At 47.0% G+C, this 19166-nt stretch overlaps 1 protein-coding gene across 1 annotated transcript in view; it reads left to right on the top strand.

Moving 5' to 3' along the window:
- pepd (peptidase D) overlaps positions 1-19166 on the top strand; it is a 203994-nt gene that overhangs the window by 27868 nt on the left and 156960 nt on the right. The window contains exons 3-4 of the mRNA XM_078210505.1: positions 4423-4550; positions 8530-8593. Coding sequence (XP_078066631.1) covers positions 4423-4550; positions 8530-8593 — 192 coding nt within the window. The remainder of the gene's footprint in view (positions 1-4422; positions 4551-8529; positions 8594-19166) is intronic.

Raw genomic sequence — 19166 nt, 5'->3', positions numbered from 1 at the left:
GGGCCTGTTTGTGCTGTATTTTTTCTATGTTCTAATATTCCCTTTAAACCTTTCTCCTTTAACCCATGCCCTCTGGCTTTTTTCTCCCCTACCCTCAGTGGAAAAAGCCTGCTTGCATTCACTCTATCTATACCCATCAAAATCTTACACACCTCTATCAAATCTCCCCTCATTCTTCTACGCTCCTGGGAATAAAGTCCTAACCTATTCAATCTCTCTCTGTAACTCATCTTCTCAAGTCCCGGCAACATCCTTGTGAACCTTCTCTGCACTCTTTCAACCTTATTTACATCCTTCCTGTAACTAGGTGACCAAAACTGTACACAATACTCTAAATTCGGCCTCACCAATGCCTTATATAACCTTACCATAACACTCCAACTTTTATACTCGATACTCCGATTTATAAAGGCCAATGTACCAAAAGCACTCTTTACGACCCTATCCACCTGTGACGTCACTTTTAGGGAATTCTGTACCTGTATTCCCAGATCCCTCTGTTCAACTGCACTCTTCAGAGTCCTACCATTTACCCTGTACGTTCTACTTTGGTTTGTCCTTCCAAAGTGCAATATCTCACACTTGTCTGCGTTAAATTCCATTTGCCATTTTTCAGCCCATTTTTCTAGTAGGTCCAAATCCCTCTGCAAGCTTTGAAAACCTTCCTCACTGTCCACTACACCTCCAATCTTTGTATCATCAGCAAATTTGCTGATCCAATTTACCACATTATCATCCAGATCATTGATATAGATGACAAACAACAATGGACCCAACACCGATCCCTGCGGCACACCACTAGTCACAGGCCTCCACTCAGAGAAGCAATCCTCCACAACCACTCTCTGGCTTCTTCCATTGAGCCAGTGTCTAATCCAATTTACTACCTCCCCATGTATACCCAGTGACTGAACCTTCCTAACTAACCTCCCATGAGGGACCTTGTCAAAGGCCTTGCTGAAATCCAGGCAGACAACATCCACCGCCTTCCCTTCATCCACTTTCCTGGTAACCTCCTCGAAAAATTCTAATAGATTGGTCAAACATGACCTACCACGCACAAAGCCATGTTGAATCTCCCTAATAAGTCCCTGTCTATCCAAATATTTGTAGATCCTATCCCTTATCACACCTTCCAATAACTTGCCCACCACCGACGTCAACCTTACTGGCCTATAATTTCCCGGATTTCTTTTGGAACCTTTTTTAAACAACGGAACAACATGAGCCACCCTCCAATCATCCGGCACCTCCCCCATGAATACTGACATTTTAAATATGTCTGCCAGGGCCCCTGCAAGTTCAACACTAGCTTCCCTCAAGGTCCGTGGGAATAAACTGTCCGGTCCTGGGAATTTATCCACTCTGATTTGCCTCAAGACAGCGAGCACCTCCTCCCCTTTAATCTGTAAAGGTTCCATGACCTCCCTACCTGTTTGCCCTATTTCCGTAGACTCCATGCCCGTTTCCTCAGTAAATATGGATGCAAAAAAACCATTTAGTATCTCCCCCATCTCTTTTGGTTCCATACACAGTGTACCACTCTGGTCTTCAAGAGGACCAATTTTATCCCTCACTATCCTTTTGCTCCTAACATACCTATAGAAGCTCTTTGGATTTTCCTTCACTCTGTCTGCCAAAGCAACCTCATGTCTTCTTTTAGCCCTCCTGGTTTCCCTCTTCAGTAGCTTCTTGCACTTTTTCTACTCCTCGAGCATCTGATCTGCTCCTTGCTGCCTGTACATTTCATACAACTCTCTCGTCCTCTTAATCAGTGTTACAATCTCCCTCGAGAACCAAGGTTCCTTATTCCTATTTACTTTGCTTTTCGTCCTGACAGGAACATACAAACTCTGCACTCTCAAAATTTCTCCTTTGAAGGCCTCCCACTTTCCATTTACATCCTTACCAGAGAACAGCCTGTGCCAATCCACACTTCCCAGATCCCTTCTCATTTCATCAAATTTGGCCTTTTTCCAGTTCAGAACTTCAACCCGAGGACCAGATCTATCCTTATCCATGATCAGGTTGAAACTAATGGCATTATGATCACTGGATCCAAAGTGTTCCCTCACACTCACATCCATCACCTGCCCTAACTCATTTCCCAATAGGAGATCCAATATCGCATCCTCTCTAGTTGGCACCTCTATATACTGATGTAGAAAATTCTCCTGAACACATTTTACAAACTCTACCCCATCTAAACCTTTAACAGTATGCGAGTCCCAATCTATATGTGGAAAATTAAAATCCCCTACTATTACAACTTTGTGTTTCTTGCAGTTGTCAGCTATCTCTCCGCTGATTTGCTCCTCCAATTCTCGCTGACTATTGGGTGGTCTATAATACAACCCCATTAATGTGGTCATACCTTTCTTGTTTCTCAGCTCCACCCATAGGGCCTCTGTAGATATCAATATCACTAATAGGCAAAAGGGACATTGCAACTCATCCAGTCGTCTATAAAGGGCTACATTGGAATAAAGTAACCTGTTTAATGTATTCGGAACAAATCTAGCTGTTACTACAGGGAACGAAATGTGACAGTTTGGTGTTTGCTCTCTGCTGGACTGTTTAGTACAATCTAAAAAGGCTGACTCTCAGTCCCGTCTGTTTGGGATATTTGAAATAATTAAATGAAGCACTTTTACACAGTTAGATTTCAGAGCAGGGAAGCTGGCAGTGTATTCTGTATTTAATTACTGGCAGCAGTCACTGAGTGTTCATTGCTTTTATTGAGCAGTTAATACTGCAGTAATTGAAGCAAATGACTGGGTGAATATGGGTGTTGCTTGCTGTTATAGGAAGCTTCTTCACCATGGTTGGGGTGAGATGTTAGAACATAAGAAATTTGCTGTGTCTATCACCTTCTCTCCCGCTACCTCCTTGCCATGTGAGAATGCCAGTTAGGCATGGCTGGTAACTTGCATTTCAGTCACAAGGTCATGGACTTAAGCCCCACAGAGTGAACCCAGGCTGACAGTCCCAGTGTAGTGAGTGAGCTATGCAGTGTCAGATGCAATAATGAGTGAGTTCCACCTTCCCGCAGTAGTCCCATTCCTTTAATTCCCTCAGTATCTGAAAACTATCACCCTATGCGTTCAGCATTCCGAACTTCAGTCAACCTCCTTAATGATTTAGTTGAAGAGACAGAGAGTAATGTACCTAAGTTTGCTAATGATATGATACAGTGGCACAGTGGTTAGCACTGCTGCCTCACAGCGCCAGCGACCCGGGTTCAATTCCCAGCTTGGGTCACTGTCTGTGTGGAGTTTGCACGTTCTCCCCGTGCCTGCGTGGGTTTCCTCCGGGTGCTCCGGTTTCCTCCCACAGTCTGAAAGACGTGTTGGTTAGGTACATCGGCCGTGCTAAATTCTCCCTCAGTGTAACCCAAACAGGCGCCGGAGTGTGGTGACTAGGGGATTTTCACAGTAACTTCATTGCAGTGTTAATGCACGCCTACTTGCTCACAGTGGGCAATCTAAAACACGGGCAAGGAGATACATTCAAAGGGTTGTGAATCTTTGGAATTCTCTACCTCAGGGGGTTGTAGATGCTCCATCGTTGAACATATTCAAGGATTGACAGATTTTTGGTCTCTTGGGGAATTAAGGATATGGGCTGTGGGTGGGTAAGTGGATTTGAAGCCCAAGCTCAGCCATACTGAATGGTGGAGCAGGCTCGATGGGCTGAATGGTCTGCTTCCGCTTCTATTTCTTGTGTTGTTGTGCTACTTGTTCCGTCTGAAGTTCTGAGGGTGTCTGGGGCCTTTCACTGTGCTTCGGATTTCCTTGGTACTTGATACAAACCACACCCCCCCCCCCCCCCCCCCCCCCACCACCCCCCCGCCCCCGCCCCGCCAAGCCACTAAAACACCCAGACATAATACCTCCCCAAACTGTCTATAAACAGCTTGTTACAAACTAAAGGAGACCCTGTAGAATGTGGAGCTTGTGGGAAGGAGGGTAGCGGGAGCACCGGGATGGGATCCTGACCCAAGAGGTTGCAGGATTGGAGCTGACTCGAAGTGTTGTGTTTTCGGGACTGCTTGTGGTGACCTCTCACACAATTGATGCAAAAGCAGCAAGAAGGAGCTGGTAATTATATAATTGTTCACACATCCGCACGCTCCAGCAAGGAAGGTAGCTGTAACAGGCTTTTACTTTGAGTCCTGCTTTGCCAAGTTTCAGTGGTTGGTGCTTGGAATGAGGGAAGGTGAGAGTTTCCTTTCACAGTGAGTTGTGCTTTGGAACGTGTGGACTGAAGTGGCAGTGGAAGCAGATTCAACAGGAACTTTCAAAAGGGAATTGGAGCGGTATTTCAAGGTGAAAGATTTACAGGGTTACGGGGAAAGAACAGACAAGTGGAGATAATCGGAGAGTATATTTTCCAAACAGTAAACTTGTTTCCTTGTTGCAGGAATCTTACTTTCACTGGACATTTGGAGTGACTGAGGCTGACTGCTATGGAGCTGTGGAGGTTGCCACTGGCAAGTCGCTGCTGTTTGTGCCCAAGCTGCCGGAGAGTTACGCAGTGTGGATGGGGACGTAAGGCACTTTCTATCTCCTGTGATCTTCTCTCTGTAATCACCGGTTTAGTTCACCCTGTCCCTGCCCTGTGTTGACATCCAATCTGGCAATGCCTTGACTGAAAATTCACATCATTTTTTTCTGTTTCAATCTCTCCATGGCCTTGCCCCTCCCGATGTCTCTATTCGCTGCATTTCCCCGATTTTGGCATCTTTTGCAATTTTAATCGCTTCACACTGGGCACCGTGCCGGGCGCCGTGCCGGGCACCGTGCCGGGCGCCAGGGTCCAAAGCTCTGGAATTCCTCCCGTTAACCTTGAAAATTTCAATCACATCACCACTTAAACGTCTAAATTTTAGAGAATGCAACCCTGTTTATGTGATCTCTCTTTGTAACTTTATCCTTGGAGTCCCGGTCTCATTCTGGTAAATCTGTGCTAAATCCCTCCAAGGCCAGTATATCTTTCCTCGGGTGCGGAGCCCAGAGCTGCTCTCAGTAACTCCAGGTGTGCTCCAGCCAGGGCTTTGTGTCACTGAAGAAAACTTCTGCCCCCCTTGTATTCTGGTCTCCAGATATAAAGGGAAGCATTCTATTCACCTCTTTAACTAGTTTCTGTAACTGTACATTTTAATGATCTGTGTGCCTGGATCCCCCAGGTCTCTTTGGACCTCCACAGTTTCTAACTTTTCACCATTTAGAAAGTCCCCTGCTCATTCAGTTTTAGGTCCAAAGTAGATGCCTCACATTTTCCGATATTAGAAACATAGAAAACTACAGCACAAAACAGGCCCTATGGCTCCACAAGTTGTGCCGAACATATCCCTACCTTTTAGGCCTACCTATAACCCTCCATCCTATTAAGTCCCATGTACTCATCCAGGAGTCTCTTAAAAGACCCTATTGAGTTTGCCTCCACCACCACTGACGGCAGCCGATTCCACTCGCCCACCACCCTCTGTGTGAAAAACTTCCCCCTAACATTTCCCCTGTACCTACCCCCCAGCACCTTAAACCTGTGTCCTCTCGTAGCAGCCATTTCCACCCTGGGAAAAAGCCTCTGAGAGTCCACCCGATCTATGCCTCTCAACATCTTATATACGTCTATTAGGTCTCCTCTCATCCTACGTCTCTCCAAGGGGAAAAGACCGAGCTCCCTCAGCCTATCCTCATCAGGCATGCCACTCAATCCAGGCAACATCCTTGTAAATCTCCTCTGCACCCTTTCAATCTTTTCCACATCCTTCCTGTAATGAGGTGACCAGAACTGAGCACAGTACTCCAAGTGGGGTCTGACGTGGGTCTTATATAGCTGCATCATTATCCCCGGACTCCAAAACTCAATCCCTCGATTGATAAAGGCCAGCACACCATACGCCTTCTTAACCACCTCCTCCACCTGCGGGGCCGATTTTAGAGTCCTGTGGACCCGGACCCCAAGGTCCTTCTGATCCTCGACAGTACGAAGAGTCTTTCCCTTTATATTGTACTCCTTCATCCCATTTGACCTGCCAAAATGGACCACTACGCATTTATCTGGGTTGAAGTCCATCTGCCACTTCTCCGCCCAGTCTTGCATCCTATCTATGTCCCTCTGTAACTTCTGACATCCCTCCAGACTATCCACAACCCCACCAACCTTCATGTCGTCGGCAAACTTACCAACCCATCCCTCCGCTTCCTCATCCAGGTCATTTATGAAAATGACAAACAGCAAGGGTCCCAGAACAGATCCCTGGGGCACACCACTGGTGACCGGCCTAAAGCTAATCTGCCTTGGGTTTGCCCATTAAATCTGATTAATATTGCAAAGGCTAATGTTTCTATCTGCTGTCTTTGCGTCATTCACAGATTGGGATCTGTGGCTTTTCCATTCTTTCATCAAAGTCATGAATAAATATGGAGAATAGTTGAAGTCACCTCACAGATCCCAGTGGGACACGACTGGTCACACATTCGGCTAATGAGCTGCCCAGTATGGGAGCGTTCAGCTCTGACCCTGTGACCTGTGCTGTGTTGGAGCTGCACCCCGGCTTGGTGATCTTGATGAGGTGGAGAGAATGAGCAAGAGCCCACTTCTCCATAACCCCCGACTCCCCCGCTTGTAAATGTCTGCATGTGGTTGCTGGATCGGGCCAGGCTGCGATGCCCCCTGAAGTCAAACAGCTTTCTGACACACTTTAACATGGTCGCACGATTGGAGTGCTGGAGGCACCTGTTCACTAAGTGTCTGTGACTACGAAAGAGAGGATTGGAGACTTGATTCTTTTTCCCAATCATTGTGTTTGGTGATTTTAATTGCTGAGCGGTGTTTGCTGTTGTGGAATTTCTCTGAAGGCTTTTGCCTGGGCACAGACAGTGAGGGATTGGGAGTTGTCAAACACACTGATGGAAGCCATTATTTACACTTGGCTTTGAGACCAGATTGAAAGTGGGAGTAATTATTTATCTGCTTTGTACGGTCTCCCTGTGTAATTAATATCACAGCAGCACAGCTCCCTCCTTCGATTGTAATTATTTGTCGTGCTAATTAATGTATTGATTAAATGATTGCCCTCAGAGTGCAGCATTGTTCGCCACACAGTGAATCAAATTACAAGATGCTCTCCTCTCAATTTGGGGGAAAAGATGCTGCTTTTTCTCTCCCTGCAGTTGTCTCTGGAGTTATTTATATTTTTTTGACGTGTGATGAATAAGATGTACTTTCTTCTAGGCTTTCTTTGTAGTACAAAGTTCTAGTCATGGCCGTTCACACGATACAACCCAGGGAGCGGTTACTGTTCCTCCCACTGACTTCGACACAACCCAAGAATACAATCATTCACACATGCAGGTAGAGGCCATTCGCCCATCTCGCCAATGCTAGCTCTTTGAAAGAGCTATTCAATTCATCCCACTCCCCCTGCTCACTCTCCAAAGCTTTGTCCAGTATTTATCCAATTCCTTTTTCATACAGTTCAGAAGGAGGTCATACTGCCTATCGAGCCTGCACCGACCCTCCGGAGAGCATCTATCCAGGCCCACCCATCCCATGCCCCATCCGCACATCCATCATAGCTAATCCACCCAATCTACACACTTGGGGCAATTTAGCACGGCCAATTCACATAACCTGCACATCTTTGGACTGTGGGAGGAAACCGGAGCACCCGGAGGAAACCCATGCAGACACAGGAAGAATGTGCAAACTCCACACAGACAGTGACCCAAGGCCCGAGTCCCTGGCGCTGTGAGGCAGCAGTGCTAACCACTGTGTCACCGTGCTGCCCCGGGTCCCTGGCGCTGTGAGGCAGCAGTGCTAACCACTGTGTCACCGTGCTGCCTTTTATAAAGCGGCAATTAAACCTGCTTCCACCACCCTTCAGGCTGCACAATCCAGACAGCATAATATGGGTTTTTTAATAAAAATCCTACCGCTTCTTTGGCCCCTACTCAAATCAGTTACCCTCTCGTCCAATGGAAACAGTTTCACCTTATTTGCAATGTATTAAAATCCAGAAGTAAAACTATTCCTGTCACAATAACTGGCCAGCGTCATTTCCTCATTAATAAACAAAAACCCTTTGTAAGGATGTCCTTAATTAAGAGCAATCTTTGACTCTCTTTAAAAAATATGCTTCATTTTCGTAAGAGTGTCCCTTAAACTGGTGAGAAAGAAGGCTGGTGGCTCTTGAGTAGTTTGATAATGCGACATCTGAGAAATAGGGTGCAGAATCTGAAATCACAAACACAGGGGCAACTGGGGCTCATCACCTGTGACTACCTGCGGCTGGATCTGATAACACGGCAGGAAAGCAGCAGTCCGAGCTGGCTCATGGCCAGCAGGGGACAACAATCTGCTGCCCCGTCCTCAGTGAGCACTGCAACAGCTGGACAGGTGCCCACTGAGAAACAGCAAATTGACACTTGACCCAACAGTTCCTCGGAGCAAGTGTTTGGAAAATGAGGAGGCCAGGAAACAGAACCCACTGACAATCTTCTCTCTCTCTCTCTCTCGAAGGATTCACTCCCCTGACTACTTCAAAAAGAAATATTCTGTGGATGAAGTTCATTACGCTCCTGATGTAAGTCTCTCTGCCAGATGGTGAGAAAAGGTTTTGAATTTACTGTTCAGCGAGAAGGACAACAGCCTGAGCTGGAGGAGTGGAGATTGTGGTGGGGAGGGGAATTCGAGACAGCACAGAGGGGGAGGCCATGGAGAGACTGAAACATGGGGAAGAGACAGCCTCTGAGAACTGAGGAGGCTGGGGCCACTCTCACTCAGTGAGTACAACACTGACAATGGAATGGGACGCGGTGAGAGTCCGGGACTCAGTGCAGGGAGCTCAGCTGCTCAGGACTGGAATGGTTGAGATTGGAGTCGCATTGCAGCGGCACACAGGCTCAGAGACAGGGAATGTTACAGGAAGAGAAGTTACCCTCTCTGTGAGGGAGATGGGAGTGGATCAGAAAGTGTATTTGGTGTTGAGTAAGGATCCAGCCTGGGTAGAGATGGAGTCGATGGAGAGCGGACAACAATATTATACTGCTGAGCAACGGCTCTGAGGTGCCGTGGACTGGGCTTTGAGCGATGGCGCACAGGGTTGGGGAGAGCAAAGATGTAGCTTCATCTTCCCGTCCTCTCCCTTCCCCACCCACCCACTTCAGCGCTGAGCTCACATTTTGGCTGCGGAATGTTCCAGATTCAAAGCTCTGTGGGGCAGGAGAGTGGGCCTTTGCTCGGACGGAAGGAGGCACCTTCTCCGAGTTGGTTGCACCCTGAGCAATCTTCAAGCAGTTAATGGGAGACGAGAGGAGGAAGAGATGGAGGACAGATGTGGGGCATTAAAAATATCAGAAATGAAAGTATTCAACGATCGGATTAGACAGACTGCAGCAAAACAAGGCAGACGTAATTCAAAAAATCTTATTTTTCACATAGGTGCAATTGAACCCAAGTTACTGATGTTTTATTCATCACCGAGAGACCTGGGTGTTTGATTTCTTCTGGATTATGTGGGAAGTAAAATATAAGAGTGAATCATTAATATAAAAGACAAAACACGATAGATGCTGAACATTTGAAGTAGAAATAAAAATGCTGGAAATACTCCAGTCCGGCAGCATCTGTGAGAGAAAAAAGCAGTTCACCATTCTGACCATCGATAAATAATGATGGAATAATTAACTGAGGAGGAGAGGGGGAGGGAGAGGGGGAGGGAGAGGTGGTGGGGAAGGGAGAGGGGGAGGGGGAGGGAGAGGGGGAAGGGAGGGAGAGTGAGGGGGAGGGGGGGGTGAAGGAGAGGCGGAGGGGGAGGTGGTGGGGAAGGGAGAGGGGGAAGGACAGGGACAGGTTGCAGGAGGAGGTACTCGTGCCGGAGTGGGGGGGGGAAACGGGTCTCGGGGGAGGGACAGTCCCAGGATGGTGCCACAGGTGGGCAAGGGGGGGAGTTGAAAGCTGTGTCTGGGAACGTGCCAGCTTAGCAGCCAATCACGATGCTTACTGCTCTCTGAGGTTCCTATTCAATACTGTCGTGTGGAAAGGTCACCCTGACATTCTAGACTGGAATTGTGTTCATAAATCTCTATTCCCTCAGTACTCCTATTAGTCTGAATGTAATCCCCATTTCCCAGTTGTGTCTTGTGGATTTAGGCTTTAAAGTAAATTAAAATTATTTTATTACAATCCTTCTCTGACAGAATAATTACATCACCGTTCTGATCTGACCAAGTCTGGATATAGGTTCAGAATGAACACTCCCAAGTTTGCCTCCCAATGATCTGTTTGCTTTCCAAACTGTCGCACCCCATCCTTGTCCACACTGGGGGAGCAGCTGGGGTGGGCTGTTACACAACACACCTGACTGCAGTGCATCATGGGCACAATTCTCCGGTCATTCATGCCGGCAGGATTTTCTGCTCCCGCTGCAGTGAATGGAAGTTTGGCTGAGCGCCGAATTCTCCGTCCTCACTCGCAACGGGTGGGGGGGGGGGGGGATGTGTGTGTGTGAATAGCTGGAGAATCCACGACATTGAGGCTGGTGGAATAGGAAGAATAGGGAGATCAGTGTCAGGCTTCAGGACAGTGAGCTGTGGCAGATGGTTGTTTTTCAGACTGGAAGATGGTAGACAATTGTGTTCCTCAGGGGTCAGTGCTAGGACCATTGCTTTTTGATATACACGAGTGACTTAGATATTAGAACACAGAGCAAAACTCGCTGATGATACCAAACTTGGATCAGTGGCAAACAGAGAGAGTGATTCAAATTAACTGTAACAGGGCATAAGGTTAGCAGAATAGGCAGACCGGTGGCATTGGAATGTAATATAAAGCGTGAGGTGATCGTTTTGGTGGACATGAAGGAAGGGAGCAATATAGACTGAATGGCAAAATTCTAAAGAGTGTGTCGGGGCAGTGGGATGTGGGGATTCATGAGTATTAATATTAGAAGGTGCAGGACACAATGAGAAAGTGGTTAGCAAAGCATTGGAATCTTGGGCTTCATAAATAGAGACATTGAGAACAAAAGCAGGGAAGTTATGCTGAACATTTATAAAATGCTAGTTGGGTCACAACTAGAGCATTGTGTCCAGTTCTGGTCACCACATTTTAGGAAGGGTGTGAGGGACATTGAGAGGGTGAAGGGGGAGATTTACCAGAGTGGTTCCAGGGATTTTAGGTTGGAGAAGTTGGGGTTGTTCTTCTTGGGGCAAAGGAGATCGAGGGGAGAGTTGATACACTAAATTACAGGAAAGGTACTTTCCACATTAACCAATACAACTGAGCACCACATACTGTGTTTATCCATTATAAGAAGTCTCACAACACCAGGTTAAAGTCCAACAGGTTTATTTGGTAGCAAAAGCCACGAGCTTTTGGAGCGCTGCCCCGAAATCCAAATCCATTATCCGAAATTTATCCATTATGCCATATTTTCTGCAGGTATGTAGCCTTGTAGATAAAGTTCCAAACTCCTGGGTTTTCTAACAGATTTCCTCCTGCCTGCCACACCAGGAGGAAGGAATCTGTTAGAAAATCAGCAAGAGAGTTTGGAACTCCTTGCATTGTCCTTTTAAAAGTCCGTTCACTTAGTGTCTTGCTGCTGGAAGCCTCCAACAGACAGGCTTCTGGCAGCAAGGCACTCCACGGTGACTCCCTGGCTTTTAAATCCCTACAAGTCTTGTCTCTTCAAATAGGGGCTGCATTCTCACCATCATTCTGCTTGGTGGTAAACACACAAACTGTTTTGCCCTCTGCTCGGCATAATAATATTCATTGTTGTCAAAAAATTTCTGCATTTTCCAAACATTTAGGCAGTGTCTCTTTAAGCTTATTTTTTTTTAAACATGGCATTTGGTATTTTAAGTATTCCCAGGAACTCAGAAGGTGTGTGAAGAGTTTTACATTTCTAACTCGAGGCCTTGCCAGTCCCACTAGACATGTCCCAGAGTCAGATGGTGCATTACTGACAGATGGTATACAGTCTTCATTGAAGTGAGCGTGTGTGATTCTGCATCAAAGAACTTCATTCCAGGGATGTCTCCAGAGAATCTGAGTTTAAAATCAAATCAGTGCCTGGCTGCATTTTTTCTTACAGCACAAGTGTCTGTGTTTCTTCTTATTTTTGTCTCAGTTTCTTCCTCCCTTTCCTCCAAAACTTTATTAACTATTCTGCAGGTGGAACCCTCCTGTGGACTGGTGTTTGGGACCGGGGCCCAGGGCCTTGCGGTGTGGTCTGCTCCTCTCAACCCTGCTCTCCTCTGCCACTGCAGCCCCCTGCAATCCAGCTCCAACCACTCACACACCTCCTACACCTGTTATTCCTCTCACTGAGCCTCCATTCGTCTTGTTGACTCGATTGAAACCTTTAAGAGTCTGAGGGTTATTGACAGGGTGGATGTGGAGAGGATGTTCCCTCTTGTGGGAGGATCTAGAACTATGGGTCTCTGTTTAAAAACAAGGGGTCGCCCATTTAACACAGAGGTGAGAAAAAAAACTTCTCTCAGAGAATTGTGAGACTTTGGAACTCTCTTCCTCAAGAGGCAGTGGAAGCAGAATCTTCGACATGTTTAAGGCAGAGATGGACAGATTCTTGGTAAGCAAGGGGTGAAAGGTTATTGGAGATGAGCAGGAATGTGAAGTTGGGGTTAAAATTAGATTCGCCATGATCTTATTGATTCCCTGGGAGCTCTCAACATTCGCTCCTGACCCCATGAAGTCTCATGGCACCAGGTCCAATATGGGCAAGGAAACCTCCTGCTGGTTCCCACTTACCACCAAGGTGTCTCCGGTACAGAATGTACTCTGGCTGGGGCACCTCAGCGTCCATCACCAATAGTGCCTCAGTGGCACCACTACTGACAGAGCTGGCCCAGTCCTGAAGGACATACACACAAACGAGGAGCAAGAATAGGCCATTCAGCCCCTCGAGGCTATTCTGTCATTTAATAAGATCATGGCTGATCTGATAGTAAACTTAAGTCTGTATCCTGCCTATCTCTGATAACCTATCACTCCCTTACTTACAAAGAATCTGTCCACCTCTGCCTTAAAATATTCAAAGACTCTGCTTCCACCACCTTTTGAGGAAGAGAATTCCAGAGACGCGCAACCCTCTGAAGGTAAACATCTCCCCTCATCTCTGTTTTAAATGAGTGACCCCTTATTTCTAAACAGTGACCTCCAGTTCTAGATTCTTCCACAAGAGGAAACACCCTCTCCACATCCACCCTGTCAATACCCTTCAGACTGTTTATATGTTTCAAACAAGTCAACTCTTACACTTCTAAACTCCAGCGAATACAAGCCTAACCTGTCCAGTCTCTCCACATAAGACAACCCACCCGCCCATTCCTGGTATTAGTCTGCTAAACCTTCTCTGACCTGCATCAGGCGACCAATACTGTAGACAAAAGTCCAAACATGGTCTCACTGACGCACTGTACAACTGAAGCATAACCTCCCTACTTTTACAATTGTCCATGACAGCATTGGTAGGAGTTTCCACCATGCAGTGGTTGTGAAGTCTTGTCTTCACATTGAGGATAGCCTCCATCGTGTTGTGTGGCACTACCACCGTGCTAAATGGAATAGACTTTGATCAGATCTAGCAACTCAAGACTGGGTATCCATGAGGTGGTGTGGGCCATCAGCAGAATTGTACACAATCTCATGGCCCGGCATATCCCCCACTCTACCATTACCTCGAGAGGGATTAACCCTGGCTCAATGGAGAGTGCAGGAGGGCATGCCAGGACCAACACCAGATATACCTAAAAATGAGATATAAACCTAATGAAGCTACTTGGTGCCAAACACCATAAGCAGCACGGGATATTCAGAGCCAAGCAAACCCACAACCAACAAATCAGATTTAAGCTCTGCTTCCCTGCCATATCCAGCTGTGAATGGTGGTGGACAATTAAACAACTGACTGGAGGAGGAGGCTCCACAAATATCCCCATCCTCAATGATGGAGGAGCCCAGCACATCAGTATAAAAGGTAAGGCTGAAACATTCGCAGTAATCTTCAGCAAGGCGTGCCAAGTGGATGATCCACCTCTGCCTCCTCCAGCGATCGGGAGGCCGGCAGCTACTCGGCACTGACAGATCGGCACATGCGGAATGGCCCACTCTGCGCTATGCTGCCGGCCTCTCCAGTGGGAGAGGCCCCGACCACTGATTTTCAATGTGAATCTCACTCAGGCTGTCTGTGCATCAGAGTGCGGGAGATTCAGTTTAAAACTCCCGCTGAAAAGAGCAGCAGGTTTTATTCCTGTTTTTACATGAATTCAACACTTGGAATTTTTTTGAGAGAATTCCACCCATAAATAACTTTCACATTTCCCTACATTTGTCTGTCATCTTGTTGCCTACTCTCTTAACCTGTCTATATCTCTTGCGGCCTCTCTTGTTCTTCCCACAGCTCACCTCCTTCCCACCTAGCTTTGCATCATCAGCAAACCTAGATACATTCCTCTCTGTCTCTTCCTGTAAGTCATTAATATAGATTGTAGAAAGCTGAGGCCACAGCACTGACCCTTGTGGTATCCACTAATTACCATCTGCCAACTTGAAGTCCCATTTATGCCCACTCTCTGCTTCCTATCTGTTAACTAATCCGCTATCCATGATGAAATATCCCCTCTAGCTCCATACGCACCTATTGTGCCTATCAACCTTTTGTGTGGCACATTATTGAAAGCCTTTTGGAAATCCAGGTATACGGCATCTACTGGTTCCCCTTTATCTACCTTATTAGTTACATCCTCAAAAACCTCCAATAAATTTGTTAAACAGGATTTCACTGATTTAAAACCATGTTGACTTGTTCTGATCGTGCTGTGCTTTTCTAAGTGCATTGTTAATACTTAAGAATAGATTCCAGCATTTTCCCAACAACTGACATTAGGGGAACTGGCCTGTAATTCCCTGTTTCCTGTCTCCCTCCTTTCTTGAAATGTGGTGTAATATTTGCCAACTTCCAATCTGATGAGACCATTCCTGAAACCAATTAATTCTGGAAAATCACAGCCAATGCATCCATTATCGCTGCAATTATCTCCTTCAGAACCTGATGATGTAGGCCATCAGGCCCCAGGGATTTGTCACATGTTAGTTCCTTACATTGCTCCAATATTACTTCTCTATTGATATTAATTTCCCTAATTTCCTTACTCATGGGGAAAGTAAACCACTTAGCCAAGCTGTTCCAGTTACAGCTACAACACTGGCATCTACCCGGCAATGTGGAAAATTACCCAGGCATGTCCTGTCTGCAAAAACCAGGACAAATCCAACCCAGCTAATTACCGCCCCATCCGTCTACTCTCGATCATCAGTAAAGTGATGGAAGGGGTCATTAGCAGCACTATCAAGCAGCACTTACTCAGCAATAACCTGCTCACTGAGGCTCAGTTTGGGTTCTGTTAGGGTCACTCAGCTCCTGACCTCATTACAAACATTGTCAAAAGAGCTGAACTCCGGATGTGAGTCGAGAGTGGCTGCCCTTGACATCGATGCAGCAACGAGTGTGGCATCAAGGAACCCTCACAAACTGGAGTCAATGGAAATTAGGGTAACTCATCACTGGTTAGAGTCATACCTGGCATAAAGGAAGATGATTGTCGATCATATCAGTTCCAGGACATCACTGCCAGAGTTCCTCAGGTTAGTGTCCGAGACACAACCATCTCCAGCTGCTTCGTCAATGACCTTCCAGCATAAGGTGGATATGGTGACTATTGCACAATGTTCAGCAGCATTTGCGACTTCTCCAATTCCATACCAAGTAATATTATTGCCACACAAGTGCCAGGCAATGGCCATCTCCAACAAGAGAGAATCTAACCAATGCCCCTTGACATTCAATGGCATTATCATAACTGAATCCCCCGTTATCAACATCCTGGGGGGGGTTACCAGTGACCAGAAACTGAATGGACTAACCATATAAATACTGTGGCTACCAGAGCAGGCCAGTGGCTGGGAATTCTGCAGAGATTAACCCCCCCCCCCGCACCCACCACACACCACCACCCCCAAAAGCCTTTCCACTGTCCACAAGGCACAAGTCAGGAGTGTGATGGGATGCTCTCCACTTGCCTGGATAAACACAGCTCCAACAACACTCAATTAACTCGACACCATTCCAGGAAAGAGCAGTGCCACTCGATTGCTACCCTTTCCAGAAACATTCAATCCCTCCACCGGCAGCAGAGTGTACCATTTATAAGATGCACTGCAGGAACTTAGCAAGGTTCCTTAGGCAGCACCTTCCAATCCCATGACTGCTACCACCCAGAAGGACAAGGGCAGCAGATACCTGGGAACACCACTATCTGCAAGTCCCCTCCAACCCACTCGCCATCCTGACTTGGAAATATATCACCGTTCCTTCACGGTTGCTGGGTCAAAATCCTGGAACTCTCTCCCTAACAGCACTGTGGGTGTACCTACACCATAGCGACTGCAGCAGCTCAAGAAGCAGCTCACCAGCTCCTTCTCAAGAGGCAATTAGGGATGGGCAATAAAGACTGGCCTGGCTAGCAAAACCCACAGTCATGGAAAGAATAAAAGAAACCGAACGTTATGTTGGGTGAAAGATAGGAGAACTTTGAACTAGTGGAGTGTATTGTAATTTTACACAGCCACCTTCTCCTGATTCTTCCTTCCAGCCGTTCATCAGTTACATTTTTAGCTTTTATGGAAAGGTCAGTAACCTGAAACTTGAACCAATTTCCGCTCTCCACAGGCCCTGCCTGACCTGCTGAGTGTTTCTCACACATTCTGATCAGATTCTATCAGCTGCATTACTTATCATTGTCCCTTTGTTCTGACGCTTTTTTTTCGCGTTGTCTTTCTTTAAAAAGACATTTTCAAATATAAGACGCTTGGCACTTTTTATAAATCACATCCTTCCATTCCACAATTAACCCCCACCGTCCAGGAGTCTGTGTATTCATTCTGACTTTGCCTTCTCGAGGCACTAACGCTCGACTGAGTCGGAATGCTGCAGGGGGGGTGGGAGGCGGTTACTCTGCAAGTTGTGGATTAACTGCTTGTCAGATACCAATTGCTCCTGGATGTGTGGGCGGGAGTTCAGGGCAGTGCGCTTTGTATTCAGCCACATGGCTTGTTTAAAAAAATGCCTGCACTTTCTTCAATCTCCCGACACGGTTGATTCTTCCATTGAGTTTGGGTTAAACAATATTGGAATTATGTTGCTAATTACTTAACTGGGAGGTGGTGTGGGGCCTGGGTGAGCAGTATAGCCATGTGGGGTTAGTGGGGGAGGGTGGCGATGGAGTCTTGGCTGCTGCAAGCACAATCTCCCTCTCATTCTGTCTGGTGGCCACTGTGCACTGTCTTGCTTGTGCTCTGTGGCACATGCGTTCCCTCTAGATTCCTCCTCACCCGGCCTCAGCGCCCCCCTCCCGAAGTGATGGCTAAAAGACGTGACAAGCTCTCCACTTCTGCTCATGGAAATTAGGAATCCGAGGTAATCTTCTCCTCCAGCAGCTGACGAGATGCATTATAAATGACTTAGTCATTGGAATATAAATATCACTGACCTCACAGACCCCACGCTCTCCTCCCCCAGCGCGGAGACAGCGTGTTTTTAGCTTTGTGACAATGAAGAGATTTCTAAGGTGCTGATGTTGGGAGGTGCTGATTGCTCCCGGTGTAAATATCTCCCCTGTGTGTTGGGGATCTTTGTGATTCAGCTGCTGGAGAGGGAGAATGCACGCGTTTTGAAATCTGCTCCTTGGGTTGGGATTAGTCCATCAGGAAATCAATTCCAGTGCAGACTGGGGTTTGACAAGATGCAACCTGATTGGTAACTGTGTCCCAGTTTGTGTTGCTCTAATCTGCTACTCTGACACGGAGTACATTAGCAATGATTAATTGATTAAGTAGTGGGTTGTTGTCTTTTAGTGTAGTTCAGTAGCGCTGACAGAGTGCGATGTCTTTAGTGTCTAAGATCTGTTCCTTAGTCCTTTCTCCCCAGAATAAAAAGTGAAATAGCACAGATGCTGACAGGGAAATGGTAAAGCAGCCAACAGGGCAGGCAAAACCTGTCTGATACCGAAACCTGCAGAGAGCTGGAATTACAGGGGAGAAAGGATAGAATCTCAGAGTTAGAGCTCGGACATTCAAGACATTTTCACACACGATGGAGTGGAAATCGGAAACAGTCTTTCCCTAAAAAAGGCTGTGGGTGCTGGGGGTGATTGATATTCGTGAGATTGAGATGGATATCTTCTTGTTGGGTCAAGCTATTATGGGATGTGGAGCAAAGATGGGTAAATAGAATTGAGGTACACATCAGCCATGATCTAATTTGGCAGGTGGAAAGGCTCAAGGTCTAAATGACCCCGAGGAGGGAAAATGGGGAACACACAATGAAAACCCACAAATATGCGCACACGCACATGCACACGCATACACACATGAAGCTAGTTTATAAAGCGCTTGGATGCAGAACAAGTGATGACAAGTGATCGGGGCAGCATGGTGGCACAGTGGTTAGCACTGCTGCCTCACAGCACCAGGGGTCCGGGTTCAATTCCGGCCTTGGGTCACTGTCTGTGCAAAGTCTGAACGTTCTCCCCGTGTCTGCATGGGTTTCCTCCGGGTGCTCCGGTTGCCTCCCACAGTCCAAAGATGTTTCGATTAGTTGGATTAGCCATGCTAAATGCAGCAAGTTAAGGGGATAGAGGGGAGGGACTGGATGGGGTGCTGTTTCTGAGAGTCGGTACAGACTCGATGGGCCGGATGGCCTCTTTCTGTAAGGATTCTATTCTGTGGCTCTAGCGATGTGTACATGAGAGGAAAGTTTAGAAATGTAAGACAGTGGAAAAGCTGAAGGGAGGGGCTGTAGAACGGGAGCTGTGTAAAGCTGGCAAACTGGGGCAGACTCCTGCAGCCCAGGAAAATGGATGGGAGGCAGGATGGAGCAGATCGGCATTCTGGGTGCTGAACATCCCAGCATGCACCATTCCAATGGGGGACTTCCCACCCCAACTCGCTCCCCTCCCGAACCTTTTGGAGTGTGGACAGAGTTGTGGACATGGCAATACAGGCTGTGTTAATGAAGTGGAAATCTGACCTGTGTGCAGTAGAGCAGACCCCTTCTCATTGCCTCCCGCTGAAAC

This window comes from Mustelus asterias, chromosome 4, assembly GCF_964213995.1.
Source record: "Mustelus asterias chromosome 4, sMusAst1.hap1.1, whole genome shotgun sequence".
Lineage (NCBI taxonomy): Eukaryota > Metazoa > Chordata > Chondrichthyes > Carcharhiniformes > Triakidae > Mustelus > Mustelus asterias.
This window is presented reverse-complemented; position numbering and strand designations above follow the sequence as displayed.